This window comes from Nuphar pumila, chromosome 1 (assembly GCF_984573655.1).
Source record: "Nuphar pumila chromosome 1, dmNupPumi1.hap1.1, whole genome shotgun sequence".
NCBI classification, from domain to species: domain Eukaryota; kingdom Viridiplantae; phylum Streptophyta; class Magnoliopsida; order Nymphaeales; family Nymphaeaceae; genus Nuphar; species Nuphar pumila.
The window spans coordinates 9,619,383-9,642,083 of NC_143249.1; the positions used below are offsets into that span (position 1 = coordinate 9,619,383).

The 22,701-nt window shown below is 35.8% G+C and overlaps 1 protein-coding gene across 3 annotated transcripts in view; it reads right to left on the bottom strand.

Annotated features, from left to right (window-relative positions):
* VPS45 (vacuolar protein sorting 45) overlaps positions 1-15,158 on the bottom strand; it is a 34,594-nt gene extending 19,436 nt beyond the window's left edge. For all 3 annotated transcript variants that reach the window (XM_090008469.1, XM_090008546.1, XM_090008387.1), the window contains exons 1-3: positions 14,970-15,158; positions 5,795-5,990; positions 5,561-5,640 (exon numbers count right to left, since the gene is read on the bottom strand). In XM_090008469.1, the coding sequence (XP_089864595.1) occupies positions 5,561-5,640; positions 5,795-5,990; positions 14,970-15,059 (366 nt within the window). In that variant the 5' untranslated portion in view covers positions 15,060-15,158. The remainder of the gene's footprint in view (positions 1-5,560; positions 5,641-5,794; positions 5,991-14,969) is intronic.
* Positions 15,159-22,701: the final 7,543 nt, after the last annotated feature.

The following is a 22,701-nucleotide window of genomic DNA, read 5'->3' on the forward strand; positions in this document are numbered from 1 at the left end:
AAATATCGCAAATAACCAAGGTCAGACATATCAAAGGTATCTTTTAGCATAGACTTAACATCATTTACTCCCTTTTTGTCATTCCCAGTGATGATCATATCATCAACATACAGCAGAAGCATAATAATGGAGTCACCTGTTCTTTTCACAAAAAGAGCAGTGTCAGTATAACAAGAAGAAAATCCTAAATTTATTAATACGTTACTAAACCTATCATACCAAGCTTTAGGTGCTTGCTTAAGACCATATAAAGTCTTTTTTAATTTCAAAATTTTTCCATTTAAATCCATACCTGGAGGTGGTTCCATATACACTTCTTCATTTAAATTACCATTCAAAAAGGCATTTTTAACATCAAGTTGAAAAATTGGCCATTTTTTAACTGCAGCTATAGCAATAAGAGCTCGAACACTAGTCATTCGAGCAACGGGGGCAAAGGTTTCATCATAATCTACCCCATACTCTTGGGCATATCCTTTGGCTACCAACCTAGCCTTATACCTTTCCAATGAACCATCACTCTTAGTTTTTACTTTAAAAACCCATCTACATCCGATGGGTTTCTTGCCATTGGGAGGATCAATGATTTCCCAAGTTTGTGCCTTTTTAAGAGCATTAAGTTCAAGTTGCATAGCTTCATTCCAATGAGCATATTGCTTAGCATCATTGTAATGAGATGGTTCATGAAAAGAGTGAAGAGCAAGAAGGCATGCTCGAAAGTTAGGCGAAAAAGAATCATAGGAAACAAATCTATTTGGTATTTTGGAAATCCGATTTGATCTTCTTTGAGAAGTCTCTTCGGTGAACTCATTTTGGAAAAAAATTTCAAGGGCACAAGGAGGATTCCTTTCATTCCTTCTAGAGTAGACTTGAATTTGTCTTGAAACATTTTCTTCAAAGTTTTGATCATCGTTTGGATGTTCAACAAGATCTTCACTAAGAGATTCATTAGAATCAATATGATCATCTATGATGTTTTCTTTAGGCAATAAGTCAAATAAGAATGAATAATCAATATTTTCATTCGGTTGGTGCGAAAAAACCACTTTCCTCTTCAAGGAATGTGACATCTTTAGAGATATAAAGCTTATTTTTAAGTATGTCAAAACATCTATACCCTTTTTGTTTTTCGCCATATCCCAAAAAAATACATTCAATAGCCCTAGGGGAAAGTTTATCATTCTTGTGAGTTAAAACAAAACATTTGCATCCAAAAATTCTTAGTCTTTTGTAATCGGGAGACATATTGTAAAGTTTTTCAAATGGAGAAAGATTTTTTAAAGAGGACGAAGGGGTTCTATTTATAAGATATATAGAGGTTAGAACCGCTTCGGCCCAAAAGGATTTTGGAATGTTTCTTGAGATTAATAACGTTCTTGTAGTCTCTATTATGTGCCTATGCTTTCTTTCCGCAAGTCCATTTTGTTGTGGAGTGTTGGGACAAGAACGTTGTGGAAAATTCCATTTTCTTTTAAATAGTTTTGAAAATCATTGGACATATATTCGCCTCCCGAATCGGATCTAAGAATAGATAAATTTCCCAAAAATTGGTTTTTGACCATTGCATGAAATTCTTTAAAGAAGGAGAAAACTTCGGATTTGCGACTTAGGAAGTAAATCTACGTGAATCGAGTGAAATCATCAATAAATACCACATAATACGAAAAACCTCCTTTAGACAAAATAGGGGAAGGTCCCCACACATCGGAATGAATAAGTTCAAATGGCCGAGTGGTAAAGTAACTTCTTTGTGGAAATGGAATAGCTTTAGATTTCCCAAAAATGCAATCTTTACAAGTCATGTGATTGTCTTTACAAGTATTGTTCAAAAACGGAAAAAGAGACATTTTTACAAAATTTGGATGGCCAAGTCTCTCATGCCATATTCCAATACTTTTGTCTTTTACAAGATTGCATGATGCCTTAGATGGGAGAGTCAAAAAATCCATAAAGTAGAGGTCACCCCTTCTATGGCCTTGCCCAATCAGCTTCCCTGACTGGAGATCCTGCACGGTGCAATCCTTAGGTGAGAAAGAGACTTGGCATCCATGATCGGTGATTTGAGATACTGAAAAAAAATTTAAATTTATTTTAGGAACGATTCTAACTTTAGGAACAAAGAAGTTTTTGAAATCAAGAGATCCAATACTTTCAATTTTTAGTGATGTACCATCGGCCGTTGAAACACAAGAAGATATCAGTTCGGAAAAAATATTTGAAAGAGAATTTTTATGAGATGTCATATGAAAAGAAGCACCGGAGTCTAGTATCCACATACCTGGAGGAGATGAAGAGTAGGCAATGGCGGCCCCGGATGTTGAAGGAGAAGTCTTGAGAAGATGTTGAAGAACTTCGGAGATGTGATTTAGAGTTTCTTTAATATCTCCTTCTTTGGTACTTTCTTCCTTCTTTGGAGAAGTTTCCCCAACCACGGCAACTTTTCCTTTGAGTTTTGGACAAACCGGTCTAATGTGACCCGGTTCATTACAATAATGGCATATTATTCCCCTTCTAGGCCCATTGATATTTTTGTTAAAGTGGGGAGGTCTATATGCTTTAACATTTGATCCGGGCCTATTAACGGCCAAAACTTCATCATTCCTAATGCTCAAGCCAAGTCGAGTTTCTTCTTGACATACCTCGGCAAGAGCATCTTCAATAGGTAGGGCTTTGCTTCTATGGAGAAGAGATGCCCTCACTTGTTCAAATTCCGGGCGAAGTCCATGAAGGAATTGAAAAAAGTGCTCCTTTTCAATTTGTTCCCTTCTTAGTTCAATGTCTTGTGGAGCAACCCATTTGGGCTCAAGAAGGGCAAGCTCCTCCCAAAGGGGAGTTAGTGAGCTAAAATAGTCCCGGACACTCATATCCATTTGTTTGGTGGAACGAATTTTTTCTTGGCAAAAGAATTGCCGAGCAAGATCCTTTTGGGTATACATACCCTTAAGAAAAAACCAAGCCTCATTGGCTCTTCTAAACTTGGCAATATTGGCACAATTTTTAAGATCTACGTTGTTCATAAACCATGCCAAGATTTTGGCATGGTTGCTTTCCCAATCCTCGATTTTGGATTGATGTTCATTAATGGCTTTGATGCGCTCATCGCCATCTAAAGCCTTTTCAACTTCATTTTCAATTTTGGTAAGAACAAGAGAGGGTTCGGGAGTAGTCCCCATAACAAAACCCCAAAGTTTCTTACCTCTTAGATGATTTTCCATAGCGGAGGCCCACATGAGATAGTTGGACCCATTTAGCTTGAAAGAGAGCTCCACTTTAGAGTCACGTTCCATCGGCACCAAATATTCTTCCTTTCTTCAAAAACTTTGGGAGGCACGCTTTCCAAGATGTCAAAAGAGGAGCCTAATCACCAACCGAGCTTTGATACCATGTAATGAAAAGAGGCGGAAGCACCAATAGAGCAAAAGTCACTCCTTAAGAGTGACTACAAAAGCCAAGAACACAAACACCAAATGTGCACACACAAAAACTCACAAATATAGGAAATGACTTAAAGTCATAAGTTGGATTTATTGAAGAAAGGAAGAGAAGGGTGTAAAAACCCATACATTTAAGAGGGGAAGACCTCCTCTATTTATAGAGGAGGGAAGCACTAAAAGGAACCACAAGGGGGGCTCCCTTGTAGTCGTTGGGAGCCCCAACGGTCAGAAATCTGACCGTTGGAGCCCCAACGACTACAAGTGTGGGGCCCCCTTGTGGTCTTTACAAAAAGGGGAAAATAAAGAAAAAAGAAAAGGGAAAAAGGGAAAAAGAGAAAAAATAAAAAAAGAAAAAGATACATTGTGGTATTACAAGAATACCCCTATCGGGTATTTATCTAAATGAGAAATAGTATATATATACATATATGTATATATATATACTTATATATATACGGATGTATATATATATAAGTATATATATATATATATATATTTTAACACTCATGCAATAACAATTGATTGGCTTGTGTATTTTCCATTTGTGGACATGTGCTTATGCAGATTTAAGCACTTTGTAGACATTGTATCCGCTTGGGTGCTTTTTTATTGCCTTTGGCATTTGTATTGTCCCTTGTAGAACATGCTCTTTTGCTTATAAGCATTATGGTTTGCTTTCCACTTGATTTCATTACAACCATAAAAAAATGAATACTTAAAAGCATGTCCCAGGGAATTTCTTTAACTAGGGATTAGATGATAGATTGCAAGGGCATAGAACATAATATATCCAAATTGCCAAATAACAGCTTGTCATACTTTAGTGTATGATTATTGTTGATTTCCTGTGCAAGGCCTTGATATCAAACTCCGATTCATGTTCTTAATCACCAGAAACAACCTGGAGCTGCCAAGACGTGTGATGGTGTTGGCATCATGTTGATTTTCATGCATATCTTATAATTTAGTCTAAGAGTGAGGGAGTTAAGTTGACGATATATCTGAATGTCATGTAAACTCATAATATCTTTTCTGATGACAACATTAGATGTTCTAAAAGTGTTGATTGAGGACTCTCAGGATTATGATATGTAGAAGGAAGATCGATGCACAACCACCTGTGTAGAGAGAGAGAGAGAGAGAGAGAAAGAGAGAGAGTCGGCTGCACAATAGAAAGACTCGTTCAAATGGATTAGGGCTAATCTCTATATTAAATAGAGATAGTCCAAGGAACAAAATTACACCCAGGTCCCTCATTAAATATTAAGATTCAAATAACCTCTAGTTTAGAAAAACTTATTTACTAAAAGCCTCTTAGTCTCAACATGATATTTACAATTTATTAGTTTGGAAGGAAAATTGCATATATCTGCACTACCTTTCTAGCTCTGCAAACAGAAAGGGCTTCCTTAAACTACTCTATTAATAGGAAATAGGGTTGCAAACAGGTTCGATCTAGGCTGAATCTATACTGGTCCCAACTTTTTATGAGTGGTCCTGTTTTGGATCTGGATCTACTTCAGAGCATATGGTAAAATTCCATATTCAGATGTGACCAAACCCCCCATGACACTGGATCCACAAAAACGAGAACTAGATAGGTTTTCCGGTTGGACTCGGTTTCAGCCCGAATCTGATTCTATTTGTCCAATTCCTACCAATCCAACCCTTATTTTAGTACACCTTATCCACCCAAATTACCTTTGGTCGGGTCAGAACCAGATAAAAATCCAACAGGAAGTATAATCAATGTAAAGAGATGTGCTCCACAAGCATGTGATCCAACCCATGGAAACACCAAATTATGGCCTCTGCAAGAAATTTGTATACAGGGTCACCAAACTGATATCATTACCAGTAAGATCACAGAAACAGTGTAACCAAGTTTTATTGGTTATATTCAAACATAAATTTGTGCTTTCTGCAAGGTTATTGACACAAAAATACTGTGTTGTTCACCAGTATTATTAAATCTTTCAGCCACAATGAGTCGAGGAATACAAAATATCTTGTTGAAATAATCCAACCCAATTACATAAATGAGCTTTACTAACAAAATGATCAAAAAAAAGATACACTAATTCAAACAAATGAAATATATAGATTGAGGACAAAATTATTTTTACCTGTACTTGCTGAACAACTTCATGTTCATCTGATGCAGCAAGTGTCTGAATATTTGCAGTCGCCATGATATTAGAAAAAACTGACAAAAAAAGAAAAAAATACCATCACATTTAAATGGTAAAGAGAGTGGGGTGGAAGAGAAACGCAGCCTGAGGCAAATAGAATGAAAATTCAGAATGTCTGAACTAGTACAGGTTGGCCAAGTGAAATGATATGAGACTAAAGAAGCATACACAAATGATACTCTCCAAATCTTGGACTCATGAGCTGTTTTCTCAGATATTGAATATTCTCTGATGTTGGACGAAGAAAGTAAACTGCTTTCAGATGTGACATTGATTCTTTTAATGAAGTGTCTACCAATTCTACCAAAAAAACTTGCTTTTGAAGAAGTTCTGACTGGCTGAATGCTACGCTCACAATGCTTACCTGCAATTATTGGGCAAAAAAGCAGTATAAGGGCATGTAGAACTGACCTGCTAATGAAACTAGTTTTGAGCTCCTTCAACTCCAATTATTAGCCAGCACACCATATGCAGCATAAAGTGAGAAAGATAAAGTTCCTAAAGAGCAATTTTAAATTGATAATTATCTTACAAAAGCATTGACCTGTTCTCAACAGATAACCACAGAATCTCTGCACATGTCAAGAAAAGCCACAAAATCTCTAGAAGGGCAAAGAACCATGACAGAAGTCACCTCAAGGAACTAACATGTACTGCAGTGAAAAAGAAAGAAACTGTACAGAGGTGGTGTAGATAAGCAAGATATCTATTCAGCAGTCAACTACTCATATCTTCTTTATCACTAAATGCTGGACCATCCTGTTAAAATGTACCTATTATATATATATATATATATTCTGTTTATTACATCAATACCCGATAGGGGTATTTTTGTAATTTCACAGTTGTTTTAGAAAACAACTATTTTTTCTTTTTGAACAAATGTAATTTTTATTTTTTATTTTTTCATTTCTTTTTTTACTATTTTTGAGGACCTAAAGGGGCTCCAACATAGAAGTCGTTGGAGCCCCCAACGGTCACAAATGTGACCGTTGGGGACTCCCAACGACTCTATGGGAGCCCCCTTTTGGCTCTCCTTTTGAGGCCCTTTGGCCCTCCTTTTTCCTCCTCCTTCTCTTGTATAAATAGGGGTGATCCCCTTGTGTATTCTCATCTTGGAGAGCTCCTCTCTCTTTTCAATAAGAGGCTTTGTATATTGTTGCCTTCTTAAAGGCTTGTGCTTGTATTGTCCCTTCGTGGACTTGTGATATTTTCTCTTTTATTCATTGTTGTATGTGCTTGTATGCACTCTTTATATTTCCGCAATATCTCATTACATGGTATTAGAGCCACTCGATTCTTGAAGGAAAAGTGTGGTTCGTGTATCTCTTATTTTGGTGGACATCTTCTCACTTCTTGGCAACATCATGGAGACAAAGATTGATCTTTCTTTCAAACTCAATGGAAAGAACTATATGATGTGGGCATCGGCAATGGAGAATAATCTCAAAGGGAAGAAGCTTTGGGGTTATGTCATGGGGACCGTTCCGGAACCTAAGCTTATGCTCACAAAAATGGAAGAAGATCAAGAAAAAGCTCTTGAGGGAGATGCTCGTCTCAAGGCCATTGAAAATCATCAAAAGGAAGTAGAAGATTGGAAAAGCAATCACGCAAAAATCCTTGCGTGGTTTATGAACAATGTGGAACTTAAGGTATGTGCTAATATAGCTAAATTTCGTCGAGCCAATGAGGCTTGGTCCTTTATGAGGGGTATGTATACCCAAAAGGATCTTGCAAGAGCATACTTCTTGCAAGAAAAAGTTAGAACCACCAAGCAAGGTGATTCTAGCATTCAAGACTACTATAGTGCCCTTAACCCACTATGGGATGAATTGGCTCTTTTAGAGCCAAAGTGGGTTTCTATGGAAGATGTTGATTTAAGACAAAAACAAATGGAACAAGAGCGATTGTTTCAATTTCTTTTTGGGCTACGCCCCGAATTTGAGCAAGTGAGATCCTCACTTCTCCATAGATCTATTTTTCCTCCTATTGAGGATGCTATTGCCGAAATCACTCAAGAGGAGACAAGGCTTGGCATGAGTAAGCATGTTGATGAAGTCCTTGCCGTATCCAAACCGGGTAACAATGTTAGAACCTATAAGCCTCCTCATTTTGGGAAACAAGGGAACTACAATGGAGGAAGAAAAATGATTGTTTGTCATTATTGCAATGAGCCGGGTCACATTAGAGCCGTTTGTCCAAAGCTTATGGGAGCCTTCAAGCCTAAAGTAGCCTCTCTTGAAGAAACCACCTCCAAAGAAGATGAAGGCAAAAACAATGACATTAAAGAAACTCTTGGACAAATATCTATGGCTCTCCAACAAATGGTTAAAGTTTCTTCCTCCACATCGGGTGCGGCCATTGCTTCAACATCATCACCCGGTACGTATTCTTGGATCCTTGATTCCGGAGCTTCTTTTCATATGACCCCTCATGAGAATGCACTTAGTGATGTTTGCATCAATTCAAAGGACTCTTGTGTCTCAACGGCCGATGGAACCTTTTTGAAAATTTCAAGTATTGGCTCTTTTAAAGATTCTCAAAATTTTTGTGTTCCAAAAGTAAGAGTTGTTCCCAAATTAAATTTAAACCTTTTTTCGGTTTCTCAAATTGCCGACCATGGATGTGAAATATCTTTCTCATCTAATGGTTGCTTTGTGCAGGATCTCCGGTCCGGGAAGCGGATTGGGCAAGGCCATAGAAAGGGAGACCTCTATTATATGGACCATCTTGATCTCCCTACAAACTTTTTTTGTTCTTATGTCCAAGAAAAAAATATGGAAACTTGGCATAAAAGACTTGGTCATCCAAGTTATTCCAAAATGTATCTCTTTCCTTTTGGAAACAAATTTTGTAAGGAAAAAGAAATTAATTGCAAAGATTGCATTTTTGGAAAAATGAAGTTTATTCCTTTTCCAACTAGATCTTTTTTCTCATCAAGGCCTTTTGAATTGGTGCATTCGGATGTTTGGGGTCCTTCTCCGGTTATGTCTAAAGGGGGTTATTCATATTATGTTACGTTTATTGATGACTTTACTCGGTATGTTTCGATTTATTTCCTTAGTCATAAGTCGGAAGTATTTACTTTCTTTAAAGATTTTCATAAAAAGGTTCAAAATCAATTTCAAAGTAACATATCTATTTTAAGATCCGATTCCGGTGGTGAATACTTATCTCACGAATTCCAAAACTATTTAAACCAAAATGGCATTTGTCATCAAAAGTCATGTCCTAGGACTCCTCAACAAAATGGCCTAGCGGAAAGGAAACATAGGCACATTATAGAAACCGCTAGGACATTGCTTGTGTCTAGAAATATTCCAAAAAAAATTTGGGCGGAAGCCGTTCTTACCTCAACCTATCTAATCAATAGAATGCCCTCTTCTAAGTTAAAAAATGCTTCTCCCTATGAGAAACTCTTTAAGTTTTCACCCGATTTTAATCGACTTCGTATTTTTGGTTGCAAATGTTTTGTCCTACTACATAAAAGGGATAAGTTATCTCCCAAAGCAATTGAATGTGTATTTTTTGGATATGGTGAAAATCAAAAGGGGTATAGATGTTATGATTTTAAGAATGATAAACTATATGTTTCAAAAGATGTAACATTTCTCGAAGAAGAAAACGGTTTTGATAAAATAGAAGAGACAAATGAAATCGATTATGTATTCTTATATGATCTTATTGATGACATACAAGAAGATTCTCTTGAAAACATAGATGACACTCACGAGGTATCCCCTCTTGACATAACACTCTCAAATGATAGTAATTCAAATACAAATGTTCATGATAGCAATACCAATGTAAATGTTTACTCAAGAAGAAATCAAGAAAAACCTATTAGTGCCCTCGAAAAATACTCTCAAATTTCTGAATCCATTGAGGAACCACAAGTTAGGCATTCTTCTAGAATATCAATACCCCCAAATAGGTTTGTCTCCTATGACTCTTTAACTCCCAACTATCGGGCATGTTTGATAACTCTACACTCTTATTTTGAACCAACTCACTATAATCAAGCTAAATCTATACCTCATTGGGTTGAAGCAATGCAAGTTGAACTAAATGCTTTAAAAAAGGCCAATACTTGGGAAGTAGTTGATCTACCCTCACACAAAAAACCTATTGGTTGTTGTTGGGTCTTCAAAGTTAAAACTAAAAGCGATGGCTCTTTGGAACGATATAAAGCAAGATTGGTTGCTAAGGGATACTCCCAAGAATATGGTATTGATTACGAAGAAACATTCGCCCCCGTAGCTCGTATGACAAGTGTCAGAACCTTAATAGCTGTCGCATCAACAAAAAAATGGCCTATTTATCAACTTGACGTAAAAAATGCTTTTTTAAATGGAAGTTTGAGTGAAGAAGTTTATATGGATCCACCACCCGGAATAAATATTAAGCAAGGTCAAACACTTCGGCTTTTAAAGGCATTATATGGTCTTAAACAAGCTCCTAAGGCTTGGTATGATCGTTTTAGTGATATCATGATAAAATTAGGATTTCATTCTTGTTATACTGACACTGCTCTTTTTGTTAAAAATGCAGGTTCTAGTATCGTAATTTTGTTGTTTTATGTTGATGATATGATTATCACTGGGAATGATCAAAGTAGTATTATTAATGTTAAAAATATGTTAAAAGATAATTTTGATATGTCTGATTTAGTTTCTCAGATATTTTCTTGGAATTGAGGTTGCATATTCTCCTAGAGGATATATTTTGTCACAGATGAAGCTTGCTGCAGATATATGTTCTAAGTCTGGGATTTCTGATGATAAGAAGGTAGAGACTCCCGAGGTTATTAATGCCAAGTTGCGGTTAGAGGATGGGGTTCTTCTGGAAGATCTTACACCGTACAGACAACTCATTGGGTCTCTTACATATTTAACCATCACCAGACCAGATATCACTCATGCGGTTCACTCAGTCAGTCAATTTCAGCATGCTCCTACAACCGTGCATATGAGTGCGGTTCTCCGAATCATTCGCTACATTCGGAATACCATCAATAAAGGGCTATTTCTATCCTCCTCTTCCCCTTTGAATCTTCTTGCTTATACTGATGCAGATTGGGGAGGTAATCCCAATGATCGAGTCTCAACTACTGGTTTTTGTGTCTTTTTAGGGGACTCATTGATTGCCTGGCGATGCAAGAAGCAGCAGAAAGTTTCCCTATCATCCACTGAAGCTGAGTACCGGGCAATGGCAACCACAACAATGGAACTTGTATGGCTTCGCAGTTTGCTTAAAGATATGGGAGTTGATATTACTGAAGCCTCCAAGCTGTGTTGCGACAATAAGAGTGCCATCTATATTGCAAGCAATCATACTTTTCATGAACGTACGAAACATATCGAAATGGATTGTCACTATGTTCGTGACGAATTTTTACGAGGAACTATTGCTCTGCCATATGTCACTTCAGAATATCAGTTGGCAGACTTCTTCACTAAAGCTCTCCCGGCTCCTCGGTTCATGTTTCTTCTCGACAAACTTTCCGTCCTTCCCCCGTAAAGTTTGAGGGGGGTGTTAAAATGTACCTATTATATATATATATATATATATATATATATATATATATATATATATATATACATATATATATATATATTCTGTTTATTACATCAATACCCGATAGGGGTATTTTTGTAATTTCACAGTTGTTTTAGAAAACAACTATTTTTTCTTTTTGAACAAATGTAATTTTTATTTTTTATTTTTCATTTCTTTTTTTATTATTTTTGAGGACCTAAAGGGGCTCCAACATAGAAGTCGTTGGAGCCCCCAACGGTCACAAAATGTGACCGTTGGGGACTCCCAACGACTCTATGGGAGCCCCCTTTTGGCTCTCCTTTTGAGGCCCTTTGGCCCTCCTTTTTCCTCCTCCTTCTCTTGTATAAATAGGGGTGATCCCCTTGTGTATTCTCATCTTGGAGAGCTCCTCTCTCTTTTCAATAAGAGGCTTTGTATATTGTTGCCTTCTTAAAGGCTTGTGCTTGTATTGTCCCTTCGTGGACTTGTGATATTTTCTCTTTTATTCATTGTTGTATGTGCTTGTATGCACTCTTTATATTTCCGCAATATCTCATTACACATCCCACATAAGGACTTCCTAAACTTGAAGTGACTTTTACCCTCATCGCTCTTACATAACCAAAATGATCTAAGCATCCCTGGTTTGGATTAAGGAAAAGATTTCTAAACATCACTAGAGATGGCGTATTGCAGAGATTTTTCAATTGGAATTTATTAGATGGATTCTTAGCAGAGACGGTTGTATCAAGCAAATTCAGAGTATTTTTAGTGAGGTGCCTCAAATATGAAAGCTCAAGAAAATGGAGTAAAATAGGTGCAAAATTAGATTGTAGTCTGCATATATGTATGTTACATTTGTTGGTACTGCTTTAAGAGATGCATGGTGCAATTTTGTCTCCTCTAATTACACTTGTTTTGATTTTTTAAGGAAAAAAAATCATTAAACAAATATAAAAGGTGATGAGAAATCACCAGACAAAGTACAGCAAAATGAAACAGCTAGAGTACAGAAAAAGAACCAATCACCAAATCCAAGCCAAGTCCAAATCCCCTTAGACCAATTCACACAGAAAATGCCAGATTGAATCCTTGTGTTAAACCACCTAAAAAGAAGAAACCAACTCTTGAAAGATGCAACTGTTCCTATCTTTCCACACAACCAAAGTGTTCCATCTGTTAGAATATATATATATATATTATGTACAGTCTTGTTTTTTACTATGCCCATCAGGGGTATTTTGGTCTCTATTTTTTATCTTTTATTTTTAATGTTGTATTTATATAAAAGGGGCAGGGCTCTATGGTCCTTTAGACCATGGAGCCGTTGGGAGAGCCCAACGGTCATATTTATGACCGTTGACTGTTGGGAGCTCCCATCGACTCTATTGGGAGCTCCCTCCTCTCTCTTGCTGTGTATATAAAGGGACTCCTTGTCCCTTCTTTTTCGCATGCTTTTGCAGTTTTGCTTAAGCATTTTATCAACAAAGATTATTATTTTTACATTTTGTGCTCTCTTGTGTTAAGCCATTGTTGGCTCTTTGTATTGTCCCATAGTGGACTTGTGCTTGTGCACTTTGTATTTGTGTGTTGTATGCCCTTAGTGGCTCTTATTTTGTACTTCCACTATTTCATTACCCCAACTTCCAATCATTGGTCATTTTTTTATATATGCAGTGTGGTGTCCTCATTGTTACACAATGAAATAAGCTTGTTCCCTCAAATTCCTCATCATACATAGAAATGAAACCAGGGTTAAAGATTATCAGCTGAGCTTATTAGATAGTCGACTGTGACTTACTGGGTTGTCACCCTGTCCAGCAACGATCATCATTGTCAGCAGCCAAGGTGGCAAACAATAAAGATTGAATGCATAGCTGTCAACCATATGTACTTTTGTTAATAACCAGTAAATGTTTAAGCCTCTAACTCATACAATTCAGAACCTTAACAAATGCGCTGCATTTCTTTCTTTGTTTCCATTTTCCTTCGCCAACAGTTGCATACGAGCTCCAGATCAGCACAGGACTCCTTTTACTGATGGAGCGCCAAGAATGTGACCACTCAATGCCAACAATACATTATTCTGTTGGCCTATCTGCCTCAGTAACTTCCTATGTTACCTTGACACTTCTGGAGGGTCAACGTGTCAGTGTCCGACACTTGGACACCTGGACACCAACACTAACACTCCTAGACACTTCATTTTTTAACATAGAAGTATGTGTGTCCAACAATTTTGAGTGTCTTAAACACAATGTGTGATGCCACACACTTCGTGTTAGCCTTGTTTGAACTTAATTTGTCTCCATATATTTTATTGGGTCTCAACTCCATAAAAATAAGTCATCATGCCCCTTTACTATACAGAAAGGTCTCTCTCTCTCTCTACATGTTTCTAGTTTTTTAAAACCCTCAATGTCTGGCACTTCGTACCCGTGTCCCGACACCAACACCCGTGTCAGTGTCCAAGTAACATAGGTAACTTCGTAATATTACTTCTTATCAGAATATTTTGACCTTCTACTTGCTACTTTTGTTCCTGTTATCTTATGAGATTGCTTGGTCTTCAGTGTCATGCCATTTTTTTCATATTTTGTTTTTTACAACAATTCATCTCTTTCTTCATTCAAATATAAAACCATAGATCTTTAGCTCTTTCAATCGAAAATCAGGTGTACACCATCAACTCACTAAGTCATAAACCATAGTTGAAACTTGTTTCAGTCAATTTTAATGCATTTAATTAGATGTTTCATGAAACATCACTTCGATGAAAAAAAAATCTACATTGTAGTGATGGAAAATTGTTGGAGCTTCTTAAGATGGGCTGTCTAGTATGGATCGTACTTGTGATCATGAATCATGACAAGTATGAAAGCAAGAGCAAGTCTATGTCAAGCTGCTGTCAATGCGGGTATGTAGCAGGCCAAGGGTACAGCTGATGCAACACGGTTATTTCCCAACTCTCTCTCTCTCTCTCTCTCTCTCTCTCTCTCTCTCTCTCTCTCTCTCTCTCTCTCAAACATACATGCACACATGCACGCACAAACTCACTCTTAGACAATCGATGATCTTTTTCCAAATGTTTGCAAATTGAGCCCTCTTCCCCCTAACCGTCAGAGATAGACAAACAGGGCTTCAAAAATTCCACAAAAAGTACAGAAATCATAATAATTCTCGTAAATCCCTGGAGGGCACCTTTGCATCACAATTTCCATCATAACCCTACAAAATCTTGAAATTAAATGAAATGGAACAAAGAGCGATCGCTATATCCGAAAAAAGTTCAGATCGAACCAGAATTCTCCCAGACTACTTCATTCTGGCGACGGATCAAAAAATGAAAGGAAATACGAAACCAATCGATGATCTTTTTCCACATGTTTGCAGATTGAGCCATCTTCCCCTTAACAGTCAGAGAGAGACAAACAGGGCTTCAAAAAAATCCACAAAAAGTACACAAATAATAATAATTCTCCTAAATCCCTGAAGAGCACCCTTGCATCACAATTTCCATCATAACCCTACAAAATCTTGAAATTAAAAAAAAATGGAACAAAGAGCCATCGCTATATCCTAAAAAAGTTCACGATCGAACCAGAATTCTCCCAGCCTACTTCATTCTGGCGACGAATCAGATATGAATACCCCCTTTGCGTCCTAGGCAAGACATTTAGAGACTGATTATCCAGACCTCATGGCCGGATACACAGATCAGAAAAAAGAACGATAATCTGAAACCTTAGCAGGAAAGAAAGAGAAAAGCAAGCGAGAGAGAGAGAGAGAGAAAGACTGTGTGTACCGTCTGAGAGTCCAATATGAGAACCTTCATACCGGAGATGTCCTGCAACATCTTCGCCACATACTCTTTGGCCAACGAAACCAACACCATCTCTTCCCTCACACAAAAACAGAAGAAATCCGAAAGCTTACCCTAACCTTACTTCTTCTTCGTCGCCTTCGTGCGCCCGGTAAATCTCTTGGCAAATCTGGGTTCCGGTTCGATCGGAATTTGAATCCCATCCTGTCAATAAATCGGGTTTGTTTCGAGTACCTGACCTGAAAATCGGGGTATGGGCATAAAAAGATGCTAACCCAGACCGGAGTAATATCTGGGCCGGGTTTGGGTTATGATTTTTATCAGTTATCTTACTTGACCGAGCTTAACCCGAATACTTTATACCAAAAATGATCAATACGGGAAAATTGACATGTTTCTCACACAATTTCAAAAATTTGCCTCATGCCTAAATTCGGAAATACCTGACTTTCAAGACATGTTTACTCTTAGTACTAGCGAACCTCCTAAAGGTGGCAAATGTGGTGATATTTGCATACATGTATAGACCGATATTAGGAAGTTATCATGTCAATCTCCTTTATGTAATTGATGGTCAAAGAGATTTGCAATTGTGTAGATATAGTATCATATTGGCAAGTTACAAGTAACTAATCATCAAGAAAGTCTACAAATATATGGGAACACTCACTTATATAGTTCTCAAATGTTTGATAACACTTGCATATATATATATATATATATATATCAGTGGCAGAGCTAGAAGTTTTTCGTTGGGTGTGCAGACTTCGGGTCTCGGGGACAATGCTATGGTCTTGAAGGACGATCCATTTTTTCGAACCAGTGGCGGAGCCAGAAATTTTTTGCTGGAGGAACAGTCGTTCGTGAAGAGATAAAACTTAAATAAGCCTTTAAATTAAAATAACAATTGTTACAAACACAAACAACTAAATTTATGAACATAATAAGATAAAACCTTAAATTGTACTTTTAAACTAAAATAAAGATTGTTCACTTAAGAAATACAAACAACTAAATTCATGAAAATTTTACAACGGGCATCTTCTATTTTTCATATTTTGAAAACAATTCATAATTACATCATCACTGATGATATCAAATGTCTCCTTCTCTATGTAAGTAACCAAAGCATCATTGATCCATTCATCTCTCATTCTATTACGTAGATGACTTTTGATATTGTTCATAGCTGAAAATGCTCTTTCAACACTTGCTATTGCAACTGCAAAGTTAATATCAACTTAATCAATAGATACACATGAGAAAATACAATGTGCTTTTGAGTTGCTACCATCATCTCTGCTAAAGATTTTAAACTTGAAAACTGATCAATGTTTCGCATTTCTACAATATATATATATATATATATATATATATATATATATATATATATATATATATATATATATATATATATATCCAATTGATTTTCAAGTCTAAATGTGTTTACTCTAGAAAAGTCCTTAGGGTAAAGCCCAACAAGACGAACCAACTTATCTTTATCAAAAGCAGAAAAAGAATTCTTTGGACTCAAGCATGCCATTGAAAGGAGGAGCTCTGTATTATATTTGAAATGCAGAGACAAAAGCAAGAACCACAGGGACCCCTTTGTCTCATGATTTGTCTCATAGCATTGGATTTGCTCAAAAAACATACATTGAGCATGATATTTTCTCATTAAACAAGAGAGACATCAACTCGTACAACTATTCAATAGGTAACACACATTGGAATGGTTCAACGAGACCTATAGATGATATAGATCCACATTTGTCTACCAATTTGCTTTCATAGTTTAGAATTGGACTCAATAGCACCCGAACAATCATAAAAACTCCATATTATTTGATATTCCAACACCACCAACATCCTCATCCTCATCTTGAGATACATCATCATCGTCATCAACACTAGGTCCAATTGTTATGGACTGAGGTAATATTTACCTACAAATATTTTAAAAATAATATTAAAAAATAACACAGTAAAAAATTTAACACATATACTAAGTAAATAATAACTAGACTTTTAAAAAATATATACATACTAACCTCGATCTATTTTGAATGGATTTTTTTGATCTTCGTAATGCACTTTTCACCGCTTTGGAATCATGTGCTGACCCTTCCCAACCTGCAAGCACATAATGAAAGCGCATATCTAAACCAACAGTTTCCATCACATTTTGAGTTATGTTTTCATCTTTGTCATGATACCACATTTGGTCTTTAATTGGAACCCACATTGGGGATATGAGTGCCATCAATCGCTCCAATACAATCTTAATAATAAAGAAAACAAAAATATGATTTCTGTTGATATATGATTATGCACAAAAACAACTAAAAATTATTAGCATGCACATGGACGCTTCCTTCGCCTATTGTATCGGCTTGGCTTGACGAAGCGATTTTTGGCTTTTGCCTCTCTAGGCTTCGCTATTGCTCCCCTATATGTAATAAATAGAGTGTGGTCCCTCCCCCCCCCCCCCCCCCCATCCCTCACTCCACTATTTGATTTCCGCGGAAGCTTCCTCTCTAAAATTCATTATGGTAAATTGATCTTTCTTCTTTTTTAGACGAAGATTCTTGAGGATCTCTTGGTGGTTCCGAAGGTCTTAGGCAAGCAAGTAGAGGGGTGTTCTCATTATAAGAATGATTCATCATATCTTCATCCTCTTCGATGAAGTAATGAAAAAATTGATCTCATCAAGCTCCACCTCATACCCATCTTGGGATAATAGCAATCTCTGTTTGCCATTTGAGACGGATTTTTCTCAAAGAATCTCCATTAAGAATGAACCCCTAAAGATGCATGTACCTTAAAATATAGATAAAATTGTGGATAGCCTTTGATCTTTGCAGGAATCTCATTGTCTAGTAGTTCTATATAATCCTTTGCAAGGTCACATATATCTTCCAATACTAAATTAAAGTATACACTATTGTGTCTCCCAAATGTTGAAATATATATTGCACTGCACAGTTTCTTTCATTATGAGCCATTGTTATTAGAAATATGACCACTTGTTCATCCACTTGCGCAAACCATTTATCATGCAACAATCCTTCATTCTTTAATACAGTGATAAGGTGTTCAAATATTTTTGGCTTCATTTGCAATAAATCAAAGCTATTTAGAGTATGTCCTTCAAGACAGTCACACACAAAATGCTTTTCACTATGAACTGAATCATGAACATGATTTTTAACAAATTGCTGCTTAAATATCATTGTAGAGATGATCAATACAATAGCCATGGTTGTGCAAGCAGCCTTCGCTATCTTGTCATCATAATCATCATCATTCATTTTTTCACAAGCTACAAAACTTTGTTAAATTAAACATTGATAGCAACTGAACATGCCCTAAACACTATAAAAGCATCAAGCATAGGAAATAATAATTGAACATACTAATATGAAGATACAACATAAAGCATACTAATCAACTTTGATAAAGTAAACATTAAACACCATAAAAGCAGGAAACCCAAATAAAGTAACATAAGATACTTATATGAACATGCAACATACAAGCATATTCACCACAAACATGTAAGATCATATTAAAAATCCAACTACATAATATAGAAGTAGCATGTGCAATTATATAATAACAAAGTTTTAAAATAAAACATGTCATAACCAAGACATGTAAATTGGCATTCCCATAAACCCAACTATTCATCTAAGAACCACAAATTACTTCAACATCTTCAATAACCATCCAAGCTGCCTCATTCATACCTTTATGAATTCTCTCCTAACACTACCTTCAAAAATTAATTTTCTCTTTTCCTCATTCCGTCCAAACCCAGATGTATTCCGCATTGAATGCATCAGTTCATGATGAATCCTCAAAGTTTTTATCCTATTTCTTGACTTGTCAGTTGTAAATTCTAGGTTAAACTTATCTACATCTTTGTCTCCATTAATTTCTAAGAGTGATCCCTAAAAACCTTGCCTTTTTTACGACTGTATAATTGTTGTTCAATTAAACCGTCAAGAAAGCTTTTGTCAATTGCATGATTCCAAATATACAATCAACCTTTTTTTTGCCTCTGTTTTTTGCCATGACTATAATATGCAAACGATCACACAAATAAAGTTTTTGAAAATCTTGAGTTTTTTAGCAAAATATCGGCAATAAAAAATAATAAAAATAAATAAATTTTAAACATTTAGATAATTTCTCATGATATTTTTGAGATATTTTTAGAAATCTCATGATATTTGTCACATTGGTTATCACAACACCTCCACCACTAGTGGTGGTTGGTAGCTCTAGACCACCTCGCCACCACCACCACTAACACTCCCCTGATCCTTAGACCCCACTCTCCCCCCTCCTCCCCCTGACTCCTCAGCTACCTCCCCCTTCGTCGTCGATGTTGCACTTGCTTTCTCTAGCATCTTGCCTCCCCCTCCCCCCTTCTCTCTGTTTCAGCTATCCCCTTGTCTTTCTCTATTTATTTTGCTCGAACAGAGGTTAAGCTCCTCCACCTCCACCACCCATATCCCCCTCTGCCCCCTCAACAACCACAAATGGGTCTCCTAGATTTTGGCGAGCTCCTTTATAATGCCCCAAAATTTTAACCCAAAAAATATGATTTTTTTTAAAACAGCGAAAACCTCGATTTGCTTTTGGTTAAAACTTTAGGCGAGTTACAGATCCTTCAATCATCACAACTGAATTAAAATATGAATAACATTCATCAATTAAATTTAATTCATTCTCAATAACTTAACAATTAAATCAGAGAATCTCAAGTTCAAAATAAATAATTATTATTTTTCAAAACAATCATAAGAAAGAAAAATGAGTAGCTCTCGACATTGCCGCAACATCCCATCATCGCAAGGCTTCTCAATCAATACTTACATATTTATATTTGGTGTTAGACTCATCGAGTCTCAGTAAGAGATACTAAAGTACAATACATGTGAATAGAACTAAGTATACATGTGATATGCATTCATTTACATACAAATAACAATTAAGCATTTATTAAAATATGATTTCAATTTTAAAACACTTAAGCAATTATTTATTCAGGACATGATTTCAAGTACAAGTGCATTTCCCAATTTAATTCAGATGCAAATATCACAATTATGCATGGACAATTAAATAATGCATGTATTTACCAATGCAAACCAGATATCTTCTTCATACATGGGTGACTTTAACATCTTTTATTTATATTTTCTTTCTTAAGTGATGCATGCAATGCCTAACTAAATGCACAATCAATAATTATTTCAATATCCAAAATCTGTGGGTATTAACATTGATCAGTTTCTTGGATTAGGGTACAACTCAAGGGTAGATTCAAACAAACTATGATTTTTTAACTTGACTGTACACCTTTCACCAATACTGGATGAGGGGTGACCATCGTCGAGAGAGAGTTTTCAACACCTCTAACCTGATATATCATATTTCACTTATGAGTTACAATATATACTACCCCGTGGTTGAAGTGGCAGCCACATTCCTTATCTCCGTAGCTGAAGAGAAGCAACCTTTCATACTTTAAATAGTATATCACAAAGCCAGAAGTATCACTTACCTTCTCATTGTAAACACTAATAGAATTAATGTTCACGTCATTCTTTATTTCATTATTTTTATTGTCATACATGTTGTAACATAATTGACCATTTTATTAAGGTCATCAGCCTCCAATTTGGGTGCATGCATGTATGATTTCAGTTAACCAGTCACAAGTTATCAGCCTCCCTTGGGCACAGTCATGCATAAATCATATATTAATGCATGCCAACATATCATAATATTATGCATGAGCATAAATCAGTAACATTCATATGCATATTCAGTATCACACATTGACATATCATTCAATTGCATATTTTTAATAACATGTATTGGCATAATTCAGTGCATTGGTATCATTCAGTCATGCATTGACATATCATACATTTCATTCATTTGCATGCATGTACATTACATATTATCAGTTGACATATCATCATGGCATTCAGTGTAGCATTATCAAATGCATACACTTCAATCATAATAACCAGTTAGTTTCTCAATATGGGTTTGATTGAGTAGAAAATATATTGTTGTTACAACAGATGCTCACCTATATACAATATGAGTTCGGCTCCCAAATTTTTATTAGAGTTATCTACACATGTAAGCTTTCAAACCACACAAACCTCATGTTAAAATTTATTATAATTTGAAAATTACGAACCAAATACCAAAATATGTTTTTTTTTAACTACACATGACAAATTCGGTTCATAGCACCCGACTGTTAGAAAGATTTAGCCACTGTGAATTTTGTAGACAAAAATAAATCTTATTTTTAGCTTTCATACATCAAAAACCTTGTGTCAAAATTAATTTTCAATAAATAACTAGAATTCTGGAATCAAACACTACTCAGAAATTTAACATAACTAGTTTTCAGAAAAATTCAGATTTTTACTGAACTTCCGTGATTTTTTGGTGCTCACTGAAAATGAAAAAAAATTTAAGATTTTTACCACTTATCATACCATGTGTGATCTGACATGTGTAAAAATATTATCCCCGGATCTTATATAATTTGGGAGATAAAAATCAGATACTACAACGTGTCAAACAACCTCGTAAATCAAGCAAATTTTTTATCTCATTTTGCGGTGAGCTTTTCTCTTAAACTGTACCACTCACGGGTCCCATTTTTTTTAGATCGTTTTCTATCTGTACAAAATACTCTTAGAAATTTTGATGGCCATCAGGTTCGCGGTTTGGGAGTTTCAAGTCCATTTTCGAAATCGCTAAAGTCTGAAATGTGAAATCGTAAAATTTATTCTAATCATGCCAAAAGAAACAATACAACTCATATACAATCATAGTTACATAATTTAGACATGACATATTCATGATTGATTACTATTTAACATCATATGGTCATGTTGCAAGCAAGAGTATAAATTGTCTAACACACATATTACTCGATTAACATATTTTTTTGCATAAGGGATTTCTAAAATGTTTTAGTGCATCAAATATCATTCAAACTAATTTATAAACATCATCATGCTAATTACCTAGGTTTATTACTCACCGAGTACAATACTGGGGCATACTGATTTTAGTAAAATGAAAATGTTAACTCACTTAATAACTTAGCAATACCATATAAACATTTTTCACCAAGCAATTCTTTTTTTTTTTTTTGAAATCTTATAATAGACCTACATATAAAATCTCAGATTCACTGTGAATATAAATTTTATATGTGTGCAAACGGGTTCTTCATAATACTACATTACATATACATTCAAAATCCTATACGACCTTTCCATAAAAAAATGGTAGATGGTTTTCTCCAAAACCAAATTACTCGAATTCAGTTTTGGAGCCCACACCACCTTAATACATAGCTGGTTTAGGCTGACATTACATGTAGGGTCTATAGGTTGACCCACACAATACGAATCCACTAACAACCTCTAAAAAAAATGTAATGTCACCCTCAGTTCCAATGGGGTTTCCTGGCTGATCCACATATATATCAGATCAGCCAAAATTGTTTCTTAAGAAAAGACATGGTTTATTTTAAAATATTTGATTTTTACTCAAAACGTTCTTTAGAGCTTTTTTACTTTTGAAGTTCTCATTTAGTCAGTCATAACTGATACATAGTTTAATACTTTGAACTTTCACAACATGCCTATGTATAATAGTCCTA